The following is a 23172-nucleotide window of genomic DNA, read 5'->3' on the forward strand; positions in this document are numbered from 1 at the left end:
AGTAGTCAACAGGTGCCTGTTTGCACTGAAGGTAATCCTTGACCAGATAATCTGTTCCCTTGTAAGAACCCTGGGATGTGAGTATAGACAGTCACCTCAACACCAAGCTGTGAAATGCTTCTGGATATGCCACATGGGAAGGAAAGTGGACAGAGCCACAGACTACATGAACAAATTATCATCCCATAGCAATATATTTTCAGCACCTTGCAAGGATATCCTGCAGAATAGTTTAGTCTCAGTCATGCTTTTTTTTCCTGGAAATATTTCTCATAAGTAAATCATGTACAAGAGGAACTCAACTAACATTTTAATAGGAATTCTTGTTTAGACTGGCTGACCTACATTTCAAAGGGATTTCCTGCTGCAATTATTATTTTTCTTCAGTTATTTTACTCATTAATAAAAACAAATTCTATTCACTAATAAAACCATTTTTTCACTTCTTTTTAACTTTCACCTGGAAATAGGCAGAAAGAAAAGAACTACATGGTCCTCCCACTCACACTCCCATTGCACATGTTCAAGATCACTAGAAGACTCATCATTGCAACACAATGCTTCAGGTCCTTCAGCCTCATGAACCAGTGACCTGAAAGATGTTGACTCCTATCTTTGGCTACAATACTTTGGGACCAATAACATAAGGAATTTTCTCAAGTCTAGAATGTTGCTTTTACCCTGCAAACAACTATGAACCTAACTCCACTGAAATAGGAAAGTGACCTCCTTACAAGCTCACGTCAACATACAGGAAGGACAACCTTACTGTGCAAGTACCGTACCAAAATGACATCCTATCAAGCTGTATCTCATGATTAAAAGGAAACTTAATAACCACAAATTCAATCATTGTAAGTAATGCTCCCTGATTTGCTTATTAAAATTGTCAGGATCCATTCTGGCTTACTAAATGAGAAGAGTTACCTTACCTTTCTAGCTAATAAAATCTCCATTTTATCTTTTGTATACTAGTTTAAGGTTTCTTAGTAAAATATGATTAAATGGTTTGTTTTGCAGAAAATTAGGTCACTTTCAGTACTCTAGCATATGCAAGATTTTCAATCTCATCTTTACAGTGTGAATTGTCAAAGCATTTAATAACCATTGGACATGTGCTACTTTACTTTTTTCACAGATCCGTATCAACACCACTGACTATTGGTCAGCAAACCACCAAGAAACTGTTTCAGATAAATTAGGCCAATTTGCTATAAGGAAAGGTAAGTGCAGATTTTATTTATTTTCACTACATCTTACACCAGTTTCCTAGGTACGTGTATTTAGCACAAACACATCTTGCAGAATACATTACCTGTTCTGAAAATCTGCTACCATGTCCCTTCGTTCAGAAATCTTTGAAGAGCCATCCAATCTCATGTAGGTATGTTTCCTATAGACCATGTATTCCTGCAAAGAACAGACACCAAAAAAATACAGTTGTTCTTGAAACTGTTCAATCTTGTTTCATTCAGAACTCGCCCCCCACGGAATAAAAGCAGGATTGCTAATTACAACAAGGTTCCATAAGCATCATCAACAAATGTTCAGTAAGCAATAGTTGATAAAAATACAATCCAGAATATAAAGCTACTCAATCTGCTTCTGCATTTCATAGAAAAGATAAGTGACAATGTCAATTCAGAGCTGGGGATACATTTGCTATACTGTAGACTTCGTACATGCCTTTTCCTAAAAATAAACAGGTAAACAAAAATCACTAAAATGGGAAGTTTGTTTTCACAGAGTCTAAACTTTTACTAAACCCCAAGTTTTTACTGGGCAAGCAAACCTTTCCAAACAAACCAACTGCACCTGCTCTCTGTTGATTTTATACCATTTGACTGGTGGTTTTAAAAACCTGGTTCTGTATAATGTCTGTCCAGACTTTATCTCAGCAGTGAAGAGCCTGTGAATCTCTTGCATACAAGAACACTGGACATTACACTGGTATGTCAGCCCATAGCTCTTGCCAAGCAGCAGGCACAAATCAAATGGCATCAGCTAGGAATGCTGTAAGCAAAGGCTTTTTCCTTTGAGACACATTTTTCATGCTCTAAGGTTCTCAGCATTTTCTGATACCTGTGCAACTATCAATAAAATCTGAATTACATACAAAGCTCAAATAATCACAGAGTTTCTCTGGAAAGATATCCTCTGGGGTGCTTAAACAATGGGATCCTTGCTTGGCTGACAAGACGCAACACTCACTGGTTACCATACTGGTGTGCATGAGTCTTTTTGAGATGCCATGAGTGCAAATGAAGACACAAAGGAACAGATAGTGCTTTAGCAGCAAGAACTATTGGATTCATCTTGCTATAAGCCACAGTGCTCAGCACAGAACTCTGTGATGGGAGAAGACATGGCAGTGCTTGCACTTTAATGAACCTTCTGACAGTACCATGTCCAGTTCTCTTTTCCACCTATCCTTCAGGGCTCCTGGTCCCTTTGTATTCTGCAGAAATAGTGAAAGAGCAGCCATATTATAAGGAAAATGAGAAAAAGACTGATGCAGAGGAAGCAGGCTTCAATGTGAGGCAGATGGAAGAGAAAATTAGGTAAATAAAACAGCTTGGAAATGGCCAAATCCACATTTGAACTACCTCTATGAAACAGCACTCATGGCTAGTAGGATTTCTGGAGTACAACAACAGAAGTTCAAAGCAGAGAGCAACTACTTCACCACAAAGACAAACAAATCCTAATTAACTATTAATTTATTCAATTTCTATGATATGTTTCTGTCATCAACTAAAACCAGAGATAGAGAGTTGTCAGTTAAGCACTATGCCACCTTTTCTCTAGATTTAATAAATTCTTTTACTATTATCACAAGAACCTTTTTCTTTCATTTCTTTGTTACTGTCTCTATCAGCCTTTATGATGATTCAATTTTTTGATTTTGATTTAATCTTCCCTCATCTGTTAACTATCTTTTCACTATCTGTCTTCTAAACAAACTTTGGTAAATGAGACAACAACTTCAATCATTCCATCAGGTGCATTCATCCTTATTGAAGATTTCAAACATTTTCACAAAGGCATAAAATGCAAAAGAACAAGTTATTCTACACCTGCAGTACTGGCATTTATTCCCCCAGGTCTGCAAACTGGCTTTGTACATTAGCCCTTAGCTAGTCATCTAAGAGGTTCTGGTCTGCCTCCATCCACCTTCCTCTGCTCAAGGTAGATATCTCACAGTAATGTAACAGTGCTCATATGAAACATCCTTTTGCCGTGAACTGGTTTTGTGCAGTACTTTCCCAAATATCAACAGTACACTCTTTCAATTCAGAAAAAAAGTTCCACATTGTAATTCATACAACACTTCTCAGCAGTTCAGTGTTCTGATCCCTCATAGAAATGGCATGCTTTTAGCTAAAGAGAGAACCCTGATGGCAAAGAAGATATTTAGAAGTAAATGCACCTGGTCTCTACTGCAACTGTGGAAGGCACTCAATGACTACTCATTTTTCTAGTTACCCCCAAGGGATGGAGTGGGGTGGGGGAAGCCTAACAGGGAGGCTTCAGCCTCATATAGAGTTCCTTGTACTGGACCTGCCTGAAAAATCTACCTGCCAGTTAGTGTAAGAGGTCACCAAGCCACCAGAAGCATCAGCCTAGGACAACAATGAAAAACCCATGCAACAGAGCACCTACACAGGAAACAAACAACACACAATGACCTTAGTAGGGTAAGAATGCAGTGCTGCTAAAGTCAGTGCTCTTCTGGGCTTCCATACTGATACTTTCTCAGGAAAATATTTTCCCTTCGTACTATTTCACAGTCTAAATTGAGTACTCTTATGTTTCCACACAACTCATTAACTTTTGGTAGAGTATAACCAAGAAATTTTACTTCATGCAGAACATAATTTGATCCCTCATCTCATGAATATAATCTGATTCCCACTGAAACTGTGGACAATTACTCTTATAGAAGAAAGCAATCACATGGAGAAAAAGAAATAAAAACTTCAAAAATATGAAATACACATCTGCATGAAAAAACAATACTGAAATTATAATTTATCCTCTTCTGCTGAAAGACAACAATTTTCCTCATTGCATTTATATCTGCCATTTTATAATTGCTGAATTACGCAGCAACTCTTCAGCTGAAGCTACATAAAACAAACAGGGTTTTATAACTTTGTAAACAATGTGCTTTGTGCTCTCTGCCCTGCATAGATTAGGTTAGTGCAATATAATCCAAATACTGTCAAAAAAGACATCCTGTGTTTTTTCATATTCAAGTAAGCAGATATATTTTGATAGATCAGGAAAAAAATTAAATATCTACAGACACACAGCTTTTGCAAGGATGTTCTTATTAATTGAGTCCTTACTTGATTTTTAGCTTGCCTAACTTTAGCTTCTGTTACTTGGGTGGGGAGAAAGAAAAACAGAGGACTTAGTAGGTGGCTTCTTTAGATAATAAAACACAAGTGAAGTTGAATGTTCAAGAGATGGAATAGCAAAATGGTACGCTTACAAGTCTTTCAAATGGAATGTTAAGAGAAAAGACAGAAGTACTAAACACAGCTTTATGAGCTTCATGGTGTAATGCAGGGTATCAACAAACCTACACCATGTCCAACGTTTGCCAAAAAAAGAGGCATACAAAGCAATGCTAGGCAAAGTGCCAAAATATAGAATTGCAACCATGCAAGTTCTGTTTTTCCTCACAGCAGCAAAAACAAAATTCAGCCTGTGATTTGTTATTGAACTATTAACTGCTGACCTTAAAATACGCTCCTGTTTATACAGAACTCATGACTTAGGCAGCTATTGATTCAGGCTTCTCACTTTTTCTCTTCAGTTAATTGTGGAGAAGCCAGTAGCCTAGCCCTTTGATGGCATGGCTGCTCATCAAATATTTATCTTTTTTTTCTTCAGCATGTCTGTTTTTAAATTATTACTTCATGCCTTACTTCTTTCCTATCCCATGCCAGAGAATCTCTTCACTGTTTACAGAACTTTTGCAGAGCAATCAGAGGGAAATGGTAATAGTCTGTGAAATTACAAGCAACATAAACACTGTAAAATTTACCACTGTTCTTCCTCTTCCTTCCAATAGAACAGCAAGTAGGTATCAAATGAAAAAAGAAGGAAGCAGTTGAAACCAGCAAAGGAGGATAATTAAGCCATTAAATCCCTTGCCACAGGGCAGTGCAAATGCCAACACCTAACAAGGTGTCAAGATGCAAATGAACAACTTCACAGAAGGAGAATCCATGTCGGACTACTCAGCATATAGGAGGCATACTTGGTTCAGAAACCCCTTGAACCACAAACTGGTGGAAATTGAGTGAGTAATGGTGAAGTATCACTATTCTCGTACATTTTCCCCATACCATCTGCTGTTATACACTGGTATCAGTAAAACACTAGGTTGGACCTTATGTCTAACTTTGTATGGCAGTTCTTCTGGTCTCATAATAATGCATAAACTGGGTATCCTACGATATAGTAATTTTATGTTGTTTGCTGCATCCAAGCTATTGTATTTTCTCCAAAACAGTGTTGCTAAATCTCCATCTTCATAATTTATCTTCTGTCAGCTATAGCTCTCCTACCTCCAGTAAGTCAATCATCCGAGTCATCTGGGAGTAAATGAGAACCCTATGTCCTTGAGATTTCAGCCGTGTCAACAGAAGATCGAGAGCATGAAGTTTTCCACTGTCAGTGATCAGACTCTCTTTATCTAAAAAGAAATAGAAGAAAAGCAGGTAACTAATAAAGCAAATCCAGATACATGCAACAAATTATCTTCCAAGTTTTCCTAGCACTTCACTGCATTATAATCTCTGAAGTAAGGAGGTGGGATGGAAGAAACTGCAATATCCCTTCCGGCTGATACTTAAAATCATAATGGTAACAATAACTTTTGTTTGCTGGGATGGGATCCTATGTATATGCCACATGTGGCAAAAACTCATTACAGACTGATCTCAAGTAAGTGCTCAATTCTTTTTCTGGACAGACATACCCCTTATTTAAGGTTTTATTCTGACCAGATCAACAAGCACTATATGCCCTGACACTTGAAGAAATACTCGCCACGTCACACATGAAAATGCTGTCCTTTGCACATTTGCTGATACCTTCTGCTGAGCTTTAGACTTATCCTCTGCAGACCAAACCCCTCAGGCCCCAGAAAAGAACAGTTGTCTAGGTCACTGTAAAACAACAATGCCCTTACAGCACTGCCTAGTTCTTCCCTGCCTTCTCTTTGTTTCTTTTTTTTCCCTTTTGTTTTGTTTAAGAAATATTTCCAGATGGCAATCTTTTCAGTCACTTCAGATTTTATACTTCATGTCCTCTCTACTTCAACACTGCTCATGAAGTATTTTTCAGGAAGGAGATCTTCCTGTTTGTACATTCTGTACATAAACTTCAGTAAACAATACAATACTGTTGAAAGAGGATGAAGAGAAATTTTCTTCCAAAAAATTATCTGTTGGAAAGGCCATTGATGATTCTCTATTCTTCTGGATGTCTGAACTTAGGTTTACAGCCAAAACGGAAAGCTGACAACTGCAGATGGTGCAGGCTAGTACAAAACCCAAGTATTTTCAACATGTCTAGCAGGTAATGCTCTCTAATGCCTAGCAGGTAACACTTTTGCACACATCCTGCTTCATAGAATGAATTAACTCATGGGCTGAAGAAAATTTGCTTTCTGTAAGGCAGTTAACTGTCTTGCCCAATATCCCAATTAATAAAAGTTACATGCAAAATTAATTCTTTCATCTGACCACCATGCATTTTAACATAACCCAAAACAGGTTCATACTAGCAGAAAAGAGGAGCATAGATCACATAATAGCACTCTTAAAAAGATCTTACAAGCACAGCAGGTAATATAGTCCATGAGTACATAAGTGATGTGGTAGGTGTGCAGTGATGTGGCAGAGTAGTAAGCGATTTCTGCAAGTATAGCTACAAGCTTGCTGAGAAACACAGGAATAAAGCTGTTCTCCTTCAAAAATATCTTTAGCTTAAATACAAATAATGGACTTGATGCTGGAATCTACATCAGAACATCAAAAACTGCAACCCACTGTCTCCTTTCTGAAATTCAAAAAATTGTGAGCTTCCATATGGTTTAAAATAATTAGCTATTCCACTTGCTCTATAAATCAATACTGTCTATGCTCTCTCCTATTGAAATTTTAGAGCCATGCACCTGCAATTCACTAGCTGAGAACCCAAGACAAGTCAAGTCTGCTCTTTCTTGTTTGTCTGCCTATCTAAATAGTGACTGTTTTTTCCCCTTTTTCTCTTCCTTTTGGCAGTGATGCTCTTGTTCTGCCCGGAGCAAGTACCACATCATTGCTTGAACTGTTAGCAACTACCTGAGGGAATCCATTAACTGGAGAGCCAAGCAAAGGAAATACTGTAAGGAAAACTCAAGCCAACACACTAGGCTGCATTTGTTCTAAGTGCAACAAAATGTATAATGATGCACTCATTTCTAGAACAGCATTCAGTCTCAATTACATATAAATCTTTAATAGCTTTGTGCATTCTTCTAAGGAAAAACAAATTTTCAACTTAGGCAATTAAGCAAAATGGAAATTACTTATAGCTAGTTGGTTTTAAAATACACCTATGGTAGCTAAAAACCTCTGTACAACAGCAATGTTTACTCTTTATACAAAATGTTATTATTTCCTGTAATTATAAATACAGCTATGACATTCTGCTTTCATTCTAATTGGTCAGTTTGCTATTTCAGAAAAAATTATATTGAATGAAGCTACATGAAAAGTCTAGATATATGTGACAAACTAACATGGTTATTAACTAAAAGCTATCTCAGAGAATCAACAGGGTCTGTTCAAAAATCAGTGTTGACAGGATCAGGTTAACACATTAGCAAGTTTCCAAAAGCAAAATGCTACCGTTTTCCTCACAAAGGCATGAATAGGTAGAATTAAGCTTTGCTAACTGGAAATGATGCGTGTCCTTTGCTGCTGGCTCTTGAAGTCTCCATTGTATAAGTTACTATTTTTAAATCGCAATGAAATGCAAATTACAAGTAAAGGATTTATTTGCAGATGATCTGAAAAGTTAGCAACTCATTAACCCTTCATAAGTCATCCAATATATTTCAGCAGCAGAGCAGACTGCACTAGTGAGAAAGTTTTTGAGGTTTTACTAGGAGAGTAAAATAGTACTACCAAAAAAATTTATCGTCGCTGGAAGAGAAAATAATTTGTCCTTAACCTGGCACCTTTAAGCATGTCATCCTGATGCCATTGTGTTTTCCAAGATCAAGTATTTTTCCATGCTGAAAGCCTGCCCCCTAGTGCTTCAAACAACAAATTCCAGAAAATGTACTTAATTCACGCCATCTTCAAAAAATACCAAAATTAATCAAAAGAGAAAAAAAAAAACAACCATGTTTTCCACCTCTAGTTTCTCTCACTTCTATTTCTGATTTTCTCTAACCTAGGAGAAGAAAAAGACAAACTATTACTTTTTTTAAATGGGGATTTCCAAAATTTGCAGTTCTACATGTTTTTACCTTTAATGATCAGCAACAACTTCAAATTACAAATTCTTTGGATTTTACTTTTTTTTCTGTTTAAAAGAAACTTTTAAAACTTTAAGTCAGTCAGGAGATAGAGGTCCTGGACTGCACTGTCAAAGAGCTCTTCCTAGGACACAATTTTTGGGTTCTTCAGCACTGAATGAAATAAACAAGAAAAAGGAACCAGATCAAATGGCTTTCAGTCTGGAAAAAAAACCAAACCAAACTGCCTCCAGCCATGCTAGGATATGGACATAAATTATCTACAAGGGGATACAGTGGGCCTGGGAAGAATAGTTAGAAATGATTATGACTCAGAATAACCTTTGTCAGGAGCTGTGGCTCGCAACTGTAGCTGGACTCAGCGCTCTCTGGAGAATGAGAAAAAGTGCCTCTGGACATGCAAAAAGCAGAGGAAAGAGAGATAAAGCCTGGGTTCCAGTTGACACCCCTGGTTCCCCTCCTGACGGCACAATGGGGTCAGTGAGGAGCTAGCTGGCTCTCACAGTAAACAGCCAGTGAGGCCAGTGCTTTTTATCGATACTAAAAGGACTCAGACACTTCCTGCCATTTAATCCAGGACCATTTTTCTTTCAAAGAACAGGAAAAACCTCAAGAGATTCCCACAGTGATCACAGCTGAGTTTGCTGCCAGGGCACTGGGAACGCTGAGTCTGGGAGAGGATAGATCAGGGTTTAAGAGAGAGAGGTGTCCCCCCTTTCTTCTTGTCACCTATTTGCCACAGACCATTTGACATTTGCTAGATTTTAGCCTTGCAAATTGCTCCCTCCTTCAGCACATCACTCACTTTCTGTAAGGCACAGTGCTTGTTTCTGCCCCTATGAACACAGCTGTCCTGTTGCGGTGTGTGCCCTATCCTCTTACTGTAAGTTTAGGTTTGAATGCTACTTTCCACCTAATTAAAACACAGCTGTACAAAACTACTTTTTTACCCCACTTCATGTAACACATTCATCCCAACCTCCTTCTCAACCGAATTCTGTTGTGCTTTGACAACAATTTGCCTAACCTTGCACCTGCACTTTTACACCTGAAAGCTTCTTGTACCCTAACTTTATTTCTCTAAAATTTTTTGCTGAACAAAGTCCCTAGCATAAAATGGAAGCCTTTCAAAAGCCCTGTCTCATTTTTGCATTGGCTATTTTTCTGCATTTCTCTATCCATGTCCTCTATCTTAATTTCTCTCTCCAATATTTCCCACCTTTCTGCTACAGAGAATTTCTTTTTCCAAATAAATGGCAAATAATTAAGAGAATTCCTGAAGATATTATAAAATCAACATCTATGACTGAGTATTAATCCAGTTCAAGCTCATGAAAAACAGTTTCTTTAGGTACAAACGTGCATGTGCTTCAAATGATTCCAAACACTTAAGAAGGTACCTTCTTAAACTGGACTGTAGCAAGCAAAAGGCCATTTTCCTTTTACTGTGCTAACTTCCCCTGCCAAACATCCTTGACCCAAAAGGGTCTGGGAATAACTTTGCATCTGGCAGTGTAAGCTGTTTTTCCTCTTGGCTATCTATCAGATCTCTAGTACTTTCTGCAGAATTCTGCTTGTTGCTCAGGACCATCTTCTGACAGCTAGAGCATGTCTGGCCCATGAAAGTCACCACAGTACTGGCAATCGAGCTCTTGGATTACTTTAGTCTAATTCTAAGAAAAAACAAAGTACATTTTTTTTTACTGGTACACTGATAGCTTTTTCCCATTTTACAAGGAAATATGAATAAGACTTCTTTATTTCACTTGAAATTCAATAAATCCCTCATGCCTTATTTTCCAGGCCAATTTCCCCTGAACTTGGTCCTTAAACTCATCCTTCTCATGGTAGACTACTACAAGTAATTTTAACCTTTTCACTAGGCAGACTGATAAAAGATCTTTTAGGTTGATATGAAGCTCTTCCAACACCTTAGGAGGCAAGGTATGTCTCTAACTTTTCATGCAATCTTCCTGTCTCCAACCTCAAGACAGTATTTGGTCATGAGACTGTGCTCTAATAAGCAAGTTTATCTCTTTATCTCATTTGGAGGACTGACATGCAAAGAGAGGTTTCTAAGCATTAGGAAAACCTGTATTGGATTTTTTTGGCATTCATCGAAGATTTACTTCAGACAGAGGATACAAAATCATGGTGTATTTTAAGATACCAGGATTAACTTTCACTCAGAAGGAAAAACAAACACATAACCATCCTCAACCTAGCATAAATTGCCACCAAATAACAGACATCCTTATTTATCTCATCTCCATTCCACTACAACCCCGGAACTTACCTGGTATCCTGATAAAAGACCAGCCATTCTGAGGCCTGATCCCTAGCAGCCCTCCTGGATGCTCTGGGAAGAACTGGGAGCACTGCTTCAGCCAGTCAGCTGCAAGCTCAGGGGATCCATGGAGTACACACTGCTTTGCTTCAAGACTTCCTCCTTCCCTTAGTGCCCTGCGCTCGTATTCTGCACTTCGGTCATTGCAGTAGAACTCCAGTGGCACAGCTGTTACCTACAAGTAAAATAATAATAACCAATATTCTTGTTCACATTTCTCCCTGTTCCCAAATTCCCAGTTCAAGTACCTTACCATGGGACAAATATTATAAGTCACGTCATTACAATATGCAGAAGCAGAACAATCTTTGGTTGGACTCAAACCAAGCAGAGATGCAATATCTCTCCACATCACAAAACACCATAAGAATAACCACGCATAGAAAATCTGCCTTTTGATAAACTATGCCTTGTGCCAACTGCTACACAACTGATAGCAAAACTAAAAGAGCAATATCCTTGCTCTACCTTTCCTTTTGCCAAGATTTATTTATTTATTTATATTCAGTTTCACCCTTTGCAATCAAGTATTTACCTTATTAGCAGAAATGACATGTATTGTTCTTAACAGAAATTCATGCAATAATTCAAAGTTAGGGAGATTCATAAACTAGAAGGGGGAAAAAAGGACCAGCATATTTCTTGGGCTTTACAGCTGCTTTGAATGAAGTGGGCCACAGAAATAATCCTGTTTTTCTTGTGGCATTCTGTGAATCCTATGCCCTATTACCTGTTTCAGTATATACAACCCAGCTGGACAGACCAGTGTTGCAAACACAGGAAGTGTGATTTCATGCCATGTGAGCTGTTCTGGAACAGCTCCATTAGTTTAACTCCCCCTTTTCTGGCCCATCCACCCAAATCTGTACAGAGTGGAAGGTGCACATGAGCCAAACAGCTGAATGCCAATGGCTGCAAGGTGCTCAAGAAAAACCTCTGTTCCAGCAGACAAGGCTGGATTTTGTAAAATATGCAGCTTTCTCTTATCTCTCCCTTACCACAGTAAAGGACAAGAACCAAAAGCGAAACTGAGCCATGGTACACAGCAGGACAGACTGCTCTGCTGGATTTAACTTCAGATACTTCAAGAGTTAAATACCATGATCTAAAGTAAACACAATCACAACACTTAAACACAAATATAAATGCAAAACAATTCATTGTCTAGCACAAAAATTAAAAACAAACAAACAAACAAACAAACAAAAAAAACCCCCACAGATTACCAACTTCTTTCTTTGAATATAAGTCTGTTCTGGGAAAACATTCTGGGGTGTTTACGAAAACTACTTATAACCAAGTTTATAAAAGCTAATAGAAACTTTTACATACTTTCTAAAGACTGAATAACGTGCTATAATTTATTTCCATGAGTAGAAATGAAAATAGAAATGAAAATAAATTTTAAGTAAGAAATGCAAATAGAAATAGAAAATAAAAAGAGAAATTAAATAGATATGAAAATATCTAGAAGTGAAAATAAATTTTACTATTAAGACAACCTTACAGTATAGGCTAGTAACAGAGAAATTTGAAATGCCCTGACAATTTTTTCACCAATGTAAGAAGCAAATGTACCATTAATTTAGAAGTCATTGTTGCTTTTATTTCAGAAGTACAATGAAAAAAATCCCTCTGTATAGTCATGTAAGTTAAAAATATTGTCACCAATCCTAACAGTGTGCACAATGACATTCCCTACAGGACTATGAAAAGCAACGTAACAAATGAACAACAGAAAATCAAGCTTGTGAGAGTTTTCCCATTTAAAAGAGGCAAGTGGGGCTGCATAGGAAGAAACAGTACAGGAGCCTATAGGTTTTCTTGGTGAACAGTAAGCAGTGAACTTCCTGCAGAATTGAGATGGGGTGGGAATTAGGGTAATAATGGGACATCTGAAACATTAAACACAATAAAAGAACTATGTATTGCAGATGAAAAACTTCTATATTTGAAGGGGGTTTAAATTTTGTTCAAGCTTACTCTGGTGTGATGAAACTGCTACATATTGAGAATAATCTATATATAAGATTGCATCATGCAAATGAAAATATTTTAACAACTTATCTACATGATGAGCAATAGATAGTTTAATTATCACCACTGCACTTTAGAATTGTAAGGTAAAGAGAGCAACCCATACCTCAGGACTGCCTGGTATTACAGGATGTTGGCTGTACCTCTCTGAACATTTGTCAGCTAACTCAAAGTAACAGGTATTAAAGCAAGGTTTCCTAGCTGGAACTGTAGCCCATACCAGTTTTACAGGTGCTCTTCTCATAGGAATATCTTAATCTCATAGAGATTTCTCTTTACAAGGGCCAAATAATTGTTTAAACAGATTAATGACACAGTTATAGTATATAATAACAAAAACAAAAAACCAAACTAAAAAAAAAAGCACACAGTCTTTGCAATAATGGTAAAGCCATTGTTTTCCAAGATGCCAAGAGCTATTTTAAAATCTGTCTATGGGTCTTATACAAAACCACACAAAACACTGTGAAGTGAAAGGGGCTACGTTAAGACTTTGAACAGATTTCCACTAAAAGGTAATCTTAAGAATTGCTGCTATCCTGTACTGCCACCTGCAGTCAAAGCATATGTTTGACCTTTGTGAGGAAGGGCAAAACCTCTTTCAAAATGCAACAAATTCAAAATGCTAGCAAGTTCTGTCACCTGAACATTGCTATAAACCAGAAATGATGGTACAGTCTTAAGTTGTTTAAGAGACACTATTCACCACCACATTTCAGTTCATATTTCTACATCGAACAGACTGGAACAAACACTCTTTTAAGCACAGACAACTTGCCAAGGACCAAGATTTTCCATCCCTAGGACAGATGGCCAATACACACAAAACAGAGCAGACTCACTTATGGCACATAAACATATCTACTGAAAAGAATACACAGATTTGTACACCAGGGTTTTTACAAGACAAACAAAATCAGAAGATTCTACAAGTCTTGTTTCAGTAACACCTCAACCTAAGGAAGAACTAGTAGGAGACAATCTTGAGACAAACTCTCTGTGCCTCAGTGCTATTTCTACATTAACAAGAACTAATCTTCCTACATATCTTGTGCAAAACTGACCTCTGACAACCTAAGATTATCTTTACCACCAGTTCCTTTTTTTTTAAGAATACAGGCACACGTTTCTAGATTAGAAACCGACAAAAAAAATAAAAATCTTTCATTCAAGTTTATTCATTGTCCTCTTTTATTCTGTCATGACACGCTTTTTCAAACTTTTTTCCCACATGTTTGTTTTTGTGGTTTAACAAAAGGTAGAGCAGTCCTTAGTACTAAATCCTTCTCTGTCAACACATTATTGTCAAACTGACTGATTGTAAGAGTCATGGTTCAGAGATACATCAAAAATACAGTGATAGGGATGTATGAATGCATTTCCACCCTAAATTAAACAACTTAGTTTGTGATATGACCAAAATTGTTTCATACGATACTCCAGTGTGCAAGAAATCTATTGAAATTAAACCAAACAGTATTACTCAAAATTTAGTTAATTAGCTTCTTAATGACAATGCAAGATCCATCCTCCAAGTTACCTTTATTATGACTGAGACCTGTCTGTACTCACAAAAACTGCCTGCATAGAAAGACGACTTACCCCTCCCCCAGCTGCTACATAAACATACGCTCCTATTTCTATCATTTGCTCCATTAACTTCCCAAAATTCATCACAGGTCAAACAACAACAGGCAGCTATAGTTTCTGGGAACATATGTGCTCTTTCTGGTCTTCTTGCCAAAAGTTTCTAACAAGCATAAAATTAAGTCTTTGTACTCCTAGAAACAAAAAGCCATGTCTACACTTAATCATTTTTATACAGCATCCAAACCAAAACAAGTAATTTTTATTCACTAGAATAAATGTCAGATATGATTTCTTCTTGCCTTTCCCTTAATTTCTAAGCTTTCTAAGCCCCTCTCCACCCTTTCTGCTGTAGGGGAGCAATTCAGCATATTCTTCATCCATGTGTGAATTTAGGTACAAAGAGGGACAAACTAAAGGAATCTGAAGGTGAAATGGTTTTCACAATTTACTCTCAGCATAACCTCCCCTTCTGCAGTGAGGTAGTACATTGTAACAAGGAGGTCACGTGACTTCCAGCAGTTCAACTGGATTCCCAGCCCCTAGAACTGCTGACACAAATAAATTCAGCTTGAGCAGCAGCAGGTATGTGATGAGCTTGCATCTGCGAGGTCCTGCTTGCCCTCCACCCTTCTCCAGATGCAAAAATATAACTGCACATGATTTAATGAGGCCTACACAATAACTTCAACAGCAACTAAAGAATATAACATCTGTATGGGCTGGCAATAAAATTGTATTTTGCCCAGTTTTGTCAAGATCCAACAAAATGGAACACAATAGTCCTAGACCTGATGAGGATCTCTTGTGGCAGCCCAGGAAATGATTTCAAAATTCATTTAATAGATGATGGACAACCCAATGCAGAAGCACTTAACATCCAAAAGACCTAGAAAATGCCAACTTGAGTAATCCTTATACACTGCAATTTGGTATTTCCTCTCTGGAGCATAAGAGAGAAAACAAACATACTTTTCAAAAAAGCATGGCTTCCCAGCCCTCTTTTGTCATCAGAGTTGACCAAACAATCACCTCATTCTGTTCATATTACACGTAAATCTCCCCCTTGGGATATCAATTAATAATTTACTTTAATATATCTTCTATAATTGCTTTAGGTACTAGGAGAGAAAGTGAAATCGCAGAACGACTCCTGTTGGGTGCATCTTACAACTTTCTTTTTCCCCTCAGCACACATTACAGTCACTTCCCCTATGAAAAACGCACTATTGAATACAGTAACAAAAGGATATCCTCACAATGGTTTTACTCAACCAAAAGAAAGTCATATATCATTCTGTTCCTAAGACACAGTTCTAGCAAGGTTTAAAACACAATGGAAAATACATAATTTACAACTGAACTTGGACTTACCCGTGGACTGGCTATGCACAGGAAGGACGGCAGCTCAGTCACCTGGCAGCATCGTACACATGAGGTAGCTGATCTCCTTCTGTATATGACATGGTCTGAATAGCCAGTAACTGCTTTACAGTGGCTGCTGAACACCAGGTTCTGAAAACAAAATTAAAATTAAGAAGTTAATACATCTATGAAGAAATACTCCTCTCAAATCTTGTATCGACCCACGAGGAACACAGCCAAAGCACATTCCGTACATATTTCTCTTTGAATAAGGAAAACTCTTCATCTTCTGCAGTGAATATGTTAAGAATCCTTGTGTAATTATCAGAACATTCAAATCTGGAAATGTTTGCAATCAGAACAGATCACATCAATAGTTGTCTTGATGCCCAGCTGGATACGGAAACAAGTTTTTCCACCTTTGAACCTTCTGACCTTAGCTTTTCTAATGAAGTACAGGAACATTCTAGTAGGTCTCACCCTCAGGGTGTTTTCTAGCTACTCATTTATCTATTATGAATTAAAGTGAAACCTTGCAGAGAGAAAAAAAATTAAGAATTGAAATAAGGCGGAATTGGTATTTTTAGACTTGCATCTTTTCCAGCTCTTTCCCTCTCTCCTGTACAAAAAGGTTCTAAGTATTACCCTGAAGATTTTAAAAGTGCTAGCAGGGTTACACACATGAACAAACGCATGTTTAAAACTTGGAATTTGCCAAAATGTCCTTTTGATACAGAAAAATACACTGACTCAGAAGTGGGGACACTCAGATGACAGTACAGTCTAAAGAACGGAAAGTTCTTTGAAGATGCTCAGTCTACACAGAAAAATAACAAAAAAATAGATTTTCTTTGCTTGTATCAGTTACAGTTCCTTTAGTATTGCAAATATCTGCATGAAACAATGAAATAAACTGCTTATAGATGAAGCCATTTCTGCCACTTAACTTTTATTCTGACTCCTCTATATTCATAGAGATCAATAGCTCTAGATTATATTTGTTTCCTATAGCATGCAGAGTATTATTCTGCACACAATAGGAAACTAGCAATAATTTTAGAAGCATTAAGAGGTCCACCTCTCACTGCCATAGGACCACAGAATGTGCCCTTCTGGCAATTCCAGCATTTAAGCTCACTTAAGAATAAGTAAAAAGGATCTCAACTTTTTGTATTTTTCTGCCCCACTTCCTAATCCACCAAAGCTGCATGCTACTTTTACTTTACAGAGTCTCCCAATTTTATGAAATCCCAGTATTTGAAGCTGTAAACATCCAGATACATGATAGAAGCAGACACCCTGAAGAGCACATCATACACTGGATATGTGCATTTCTGTGTATGTCAAAAAATGCTAGAAAACACCCACAGCAGGAGCCTATTAAGGATCTGCATTCTGGGCCCTTTTATTTCCATTCCCTTGGCAAGATGCAGATGGCAAGCATATATAATCTGGAACCTGCTGACAAGAGAGGAAAACAGTCTGACTGTACATGCATGCCAGCATTACCTGCACTCAACCCTAGTCCTTAAGCATGTCTTTTGGCTGCTGCCACCAAGACTCATATGAGTTGGAGCTGGCAAAAATAAATTTCATACTCTGACTGAACACTGCCCTCTCTACATATAAAAGGTGAGAGCCTAGAGCTGGTGATAGTCTTTCACTGAAACTCATCAGAGCTAAAAAGCACAGGTCAAAGGTTGACCCACACTGGATAATGTGAAGTGATCCCAAAACTAGGCTCTTACTCAGCAGACAATTCTTAATCAGTAATGCTGGCTTAAGAAACAACTGCTTCTCATGTTTACTCTAGACCCCACAGAGGCCCTTCTTGTTGGCCTAGCTGTCTGTATTCATTAAGATGCTGATCAAGATGAAAACAAAACCTTGTCCCTCCGCTCCAAGTGAGTTTTGTGACATGCTTCACCACCTGGTAAAACAGGCTATGTGCTGAAACAGCAGGGTGGGAATCACAGGGCTGGGAATACATGCCTGTGGACAATGAATATGAATGCTGGCTTACTCATCTGAGAACCAGAAACAGTGGCAACAGAGCACCAACACTGCTGCTGAAAAGGGCGAGTCCTTTCCCATGATATATTTGTACCACTTCCTGTGCTAGTTTTGTCTCCTCTCCAGAAGCCTATTCAGATACACAACTATCAAACTAAAAATTCAACAGCCATGAAAATACAAGGCTTTCTGCAGCTGGCTCATACAAGGATGTGTCAGGGTATGCCTGCATCAGCAGATGCAGGGTTCCTCAGCTGAGAATAAAGAAAGGACAGCAAGAGTTAGAGGGGGAAGAGTGAACAACTGCTGCAGCTCAAAGCCTCTCTCTGCCCCACCCCTGGACCCCACACTGGGACTACAGCTGATTTTATGAAGAATCATCATCATTGCAGACAGTCACAAGAGCTTTCCCAGAAGTCTTACGACAGGGAGCACTGACATACTGGTTGTGGCCCTAGTCAATACAGGAGTTAGGTAATTATTTCCTGGAAAGTCAGAATACAAGAAATGGATAGAGAGGAAATTAACAAACTGTAATTCCAAACCTATGCAAGTTTGTTACTTAATTCTCTTTCAGAAAACAAGATCAAAGACTTATTTAAGATGACTTGAGGGCAATTGAAATATCTAGGAGGAAACACAAATAAAGCTTCAAGAGGATATAAAAAATGAGAGAAAAATATTTGTACCTGGGCATTTATCTGGCTTTGAGTGCTAGATTCCTGTGTAGGAATTGTGAGCAGATCACGTAAGAAACATCCCTCTGAATTCTGACATATGCAGCTGTTAAGTATTCATGAATGGAGCAGTCACCAGATATTACAGGGACAGTGGAAACCCATCAACCCATCAGCTTCCCATCAACCACACACATGGAAAAGACTGGGTAAAGTTACAGAACTGAACCAGCCACAGCTCTGAAATGGCTCACATACTTCGGTACAACTGAGCCAGAAACCAAAGAGAAAAATTGTTAAAACCCATGAATGTACACATCTACTACAACTATGCAATCCAAAATAAGTAATGAAAGAGGTTCTCCTATATTTCAAATAGAGCTGCAGATAGATATAGGTGACAGCTACCAGCATCTTAAGTGCATAAACACTCTAAATTTTTCAATGGAAATAAAATTAGGAAAGGAGAGAAGGGTTCATGTAAAGAGAGCAGATTTTAAATTAATTTAATTCAATGCATACAAATTAATCCATATTGTGTGGAAGCGTTAAGCAGGGGCAATGAAGAGACCTCACACTCTGCAAGCAATTTCTGTATTTACACGATGAAACATAATACTATCTTTAGACAGATGTTACTACTATTTATTTCAGAAATATCCATTAAAAATAAACATGTTTCTTTTTCTACTGACTTATTTTCATAACTTGTCTCTTACGTCGGAAATGCTGATCTGAGCAGTTAAGAAAAGCCTTTCCAGACTTTTACCATTTCCTTTTTCCTCTCTTCTCACCCTCCTCACTCCCTAGATGTTACTATCTTGTGAAGCTCAAGAGGAAGCCTTGGGGATGTTACATTGAAAGCTTCTCCAGTTTAGACTAAGGAAAAAGTTCATTTTCACTCACAATAATGTGGAGTGCTAAAAGACAGGCATGTAAAGGGCAGCTTGTTTTTCAACTCTCCTTTAGGTTTTGCACTCCCCAACCACCCTTTTTTTTTTTTAAAGGTGTTCTAAATGCAAGCTCTGCAAACAAAATTCTGAAAATACAGCTTATTTTGAAGTGACTTCAGGTGGTAATTTGTCTAATAGGCAGGTTAGAAAACAGCTTTAAAGTATCTGTCATAACTGCAGGGCTATTCTTCCTTTAGATTTACTGGGGTTATCACAAATGTGTTACACACACTGAAGAACTCTGGCTGTGTTCTGTATTGAACATATTAGTTGCAACAGTCATTAGTTACACACAGTCAACAGCCCTGGGAGCCCCTAGGACACAAGTACTGGCATCCTCAAAGAATAGAAATTATTTGCAGAAAACAAATTCATGTTTAAATCTTGCTAGACTGTGGTATAGGTGGGTCTGTAGCCTATCCAAACGCTTTACATTTAATTGCTAATATTAAAACCTACATATGCATATTCCACATCTTATATTTAAAATCTATAATCTTAATCCATCTTCTGTCCTTCAGAAAATTTAGTGATTTTCATTTTGATACTTACACACACCAAACCAAGGGCTATGTAAGGATTTAGACTGTCTTTCTACATATGTAAAAATGAATGCTACCTTCTCTAAGAGCACACAACTTCTGATACCATCTTCTTTACTGCCACATTTATGACACCACACAAATTAACCATACCAACAAGAGGACAGAGCTACACTCCAGTCTCAGAGATTAGTACTGCAGCCACTATAGAAACAGCTGACTGTAATCTCAAAAAAGTAACTGAAAGCAAATTCATATAGCATAGAGATTTCATCAAGCTAGACACGGAAACACAGACTATTGAAATACCAGCACAGCCAGAGTTAACAGGCACACAGACACTTGGCTGGCTCTTTGTTTGATAACTAGGAGGACTCATTTTGTTGGCTTTGCTGTTAACGCTGCAAAACATGACACCAAGTCCAAGGTTGGTTTCCTACTGCTTATGCGTCTTCAGTTTCAACTTCCTCTACACACTATTCAATTGAATTCTGGCTATCTCCTTTCCCCTTCCAGAGTCATGAACAGAAGCAATATTCCCTAGAGAAATTTGGCACAATCTCACTGTTTCAGAAAAGATTTTTTACTGCATATCTGATAACTGCCCTAGATGCTTTCCTGACTCCACGCTATCACTTCTGTGAACTTATTTCCCAGTGAACTGAATCAATGGAGCCTTAATCTAACTCAGGAAATAAACTGCAATTTAGTCATAAAAAGGTAAAATCTTCACACATATCCTAGGCCAAAGATTAACAAAAAAGATCTTGCATTACAAAGTAATTTGAATACATCTGGATCTACCAGAGAGCAGCAGAAGCAAACTTCATAGTAGAAATGAACCACTGAAAATGCTTGTCCACCAGCTATATAAAACACTGTCAGGCTGGTGGTCTCTGTCTTCCCCAGCTGCTGCAACAATTGCATTTGATAAGAAAAGAATAGTTTCAGCCTGAAAATGAGCATTTTGCACATAAAAAACATTACAAAACTGTTAAGCTAACATATAGTCTCTACCTAACAAATCATGAGTCTAGTTCTGTTGCTCCTCTATCTACCTTTGGTGCTCCAATAATATTTTGAAATCTTCTGAGTCAACTGATTTATTCATTACAGCAAGTTTTGAAATGTAACACCAAATAGGAAGGAGATAGGGGTTAAACTATTTTTCTGTTCAGCACTCTAAAGTCTCCTAACTATATCTAAAAAAGTAGACAGTATCATCATTCCATTTCCAAGTTTGTTTTCCCTGTTTTATAAGGACAGAATGGTTTTCACCATTTCTCACTCATGAGGATTTGCTATTGTCTCCAGATCACAGAAATGTTGCTTACCTGCAGCAAAGTGCAGCTGTGCAAGTTAGGGAAAGACAGTGGGAAATTTACATCAAGCAAGAAATCCCTGTTCCTCAGAAAACACGACCCCTGCTCTTTGTCCTCTTCAGTTTCCATCCAGGAACGCATGTGATGGAGCCTGTATGATGCTTTCAGAGACAGGAAAAGAGCTAACCATCTGCAACAAAACACAGGAGATGCATTTACTCACTGCTTTGTGAAAGAAAGGCTTGAATATATTTACAGCATAACTCTATTTGACAGAAATGGGTTTTTTTCCAGAATATCAGGCTTACAAGGTCCTGCCTTAAAGAAAATTATTTCTGCTAGACATCTTCAAATTATTCTAATTTCAATTTTTTCTAAGGTGGCTTAACCTAATCCAAGTGATTAAATCAGGATATACTTTGAAGCACTTAATCTAAAATGGTCAAGCCTCAGTTAGCCACTACTGTTTAAAATTGCACCGACTTCTCTGTAAATTACTCTACATATAAATTATTCATAACTGTGTAATGAATACAGAATTTATCAAAAGAAATCTGAATTACGTTGCTGAAGTGCAGTCAAGAAACAGTAATTCAAAATAATGAGAACAAAAAAATACTACACTTACAAAGCCCTAAAGCAGAACGTTTATTTTTAATAAAGACCTCCTGTTAGTATAAAATTCCTTAGAATTACTATTAACCTCACTCAGAGTCCTTTACAGAGTACACTATAACTTAAAAGATCACCTCCTCTTTCAAGATAATACAGTTGATGCTAAAAATCCACAGTGCTAAGCCTACATCTCAGAATTCCATTCCATATTAAAAAAAAAGACGTGGAAAGTGCAACTGGTAAGAATTGCACTGATCTGGCCTTCCAAAGTCTGGATTTTGTGCCTGACAATGCCAGCAACCTGCAGCGTGACCTTAAGCAAACTCTCCTTTTGTCCTTTGACCATCTTGTGTGTTTACAATGTCAACTCTTTGTAACACGGGGTATCTTGTGACAGGGGCACAAAAATTGCATTACATAATGGTGCTCTATATCTGGAGGAACACTCTAGAAGTTGTTCTAGTATTAGAGAATGATAGAGAAATTATAATACTAGGAGGCATAGAAAATACAGGTTTAGAGAGGAATGATTGACATCATCTGTACTTTTCCTGTAATTACTAGAAGAGAAAAAAAAGTTGGCCTCACCTGGCTAAATGTCCCTGATTCATAAGGTTTGCCATTTCTGCTGGAGAGACATCAATAAACCGGAGGAAAGAAAAACAGCTTTCTTCATTGATGCCTAGGTCACAGAAATACTGAAGTTAGGCCAACACATTTCATACACACTCATAGCTGAAAACTAAATTTACTTTTTCAATTTAGGATACACATTCTATGATACATGACAAATCTAGGTGAGTAAACAGAAGATCCTAATTTAACTTAGATCTTTTAGAAATACTGAAAATTCAGTTTAAATCTCTGTTGCCTGACTCCACATTCCAGTTAATTTTTCAGTGTGGGCAAGAGAAGGGCACTTAACAAAAAAGAGAAATACATTCTAGGCCCAAGGGCAGCCAGTAAGGAATTTGTTTCACTTATTAAGAATCAACAGGCAGTGTGCATATTTGCAAATTTGAACAATTATCTTCCAGACAGCTGATCAGAACATGCATACCTCAGGTGACATGCTCTCTGTCACCCAGGAAGTCAAATGGGTTAGAAGGAGACGCAGCTATTGGAAGGGAAAAGCCTTGCAGGCTCACCCATGTGCATTGCATAGC

General features: G+C 37.8%; 1 protein-coding gene across 2 annotated transcripts in view; it reads right to left on the bottom strand.

Annotated features, from left to right (window-relative positions):
* Positions 1-23172, bottom strand: part of INO80 (INO80 complex ATPase subunit) — a 64134-nt gene that overhangs the window by 12384 nt on the left and 28578 nt on the right. For both annotated transcript variants that reach the window (XM_056493571.1, XM_056493572.1), the window contains exons 23-28: positions 22595-22688; positions 21404-21581; positions 15894-16034; positions 10845-11070; positions 5583-5710; positions 1316-1410 (exon numbers count right to left, since the gene is read on the bottom strand). In XM_056493571.1, the coding sequence (XP_056349546.1) occupies positions 1316-1410; positions 5583-5710; positions 10845-11070; positions 15894-16034; positions 21404-21581; positions 22595-22688 (862 nt within the window). The remainder of the gene's footprint in view (positions 1-1315; positions 1411-5582; positions 5711-10844; positions 11071-15893; positions 16035-21403; positions 21582-22594; positions 22689-23172) is intronic.

Source organism: Oenanthe melanoleuca, chromosome 5 (assembly GCF_029582105.1).
Source record: "Oenanthe melanoleuca isolate GR-GAL-2019-014 chromosome 5, OMel1.0, whole genome shotgun sequence".
NCBI lineage: Eukaryota > Metazoa > Chordata > Aves > Passeriformes > Muscicapidae > Oenanthe > Oenanthe melanoleuca.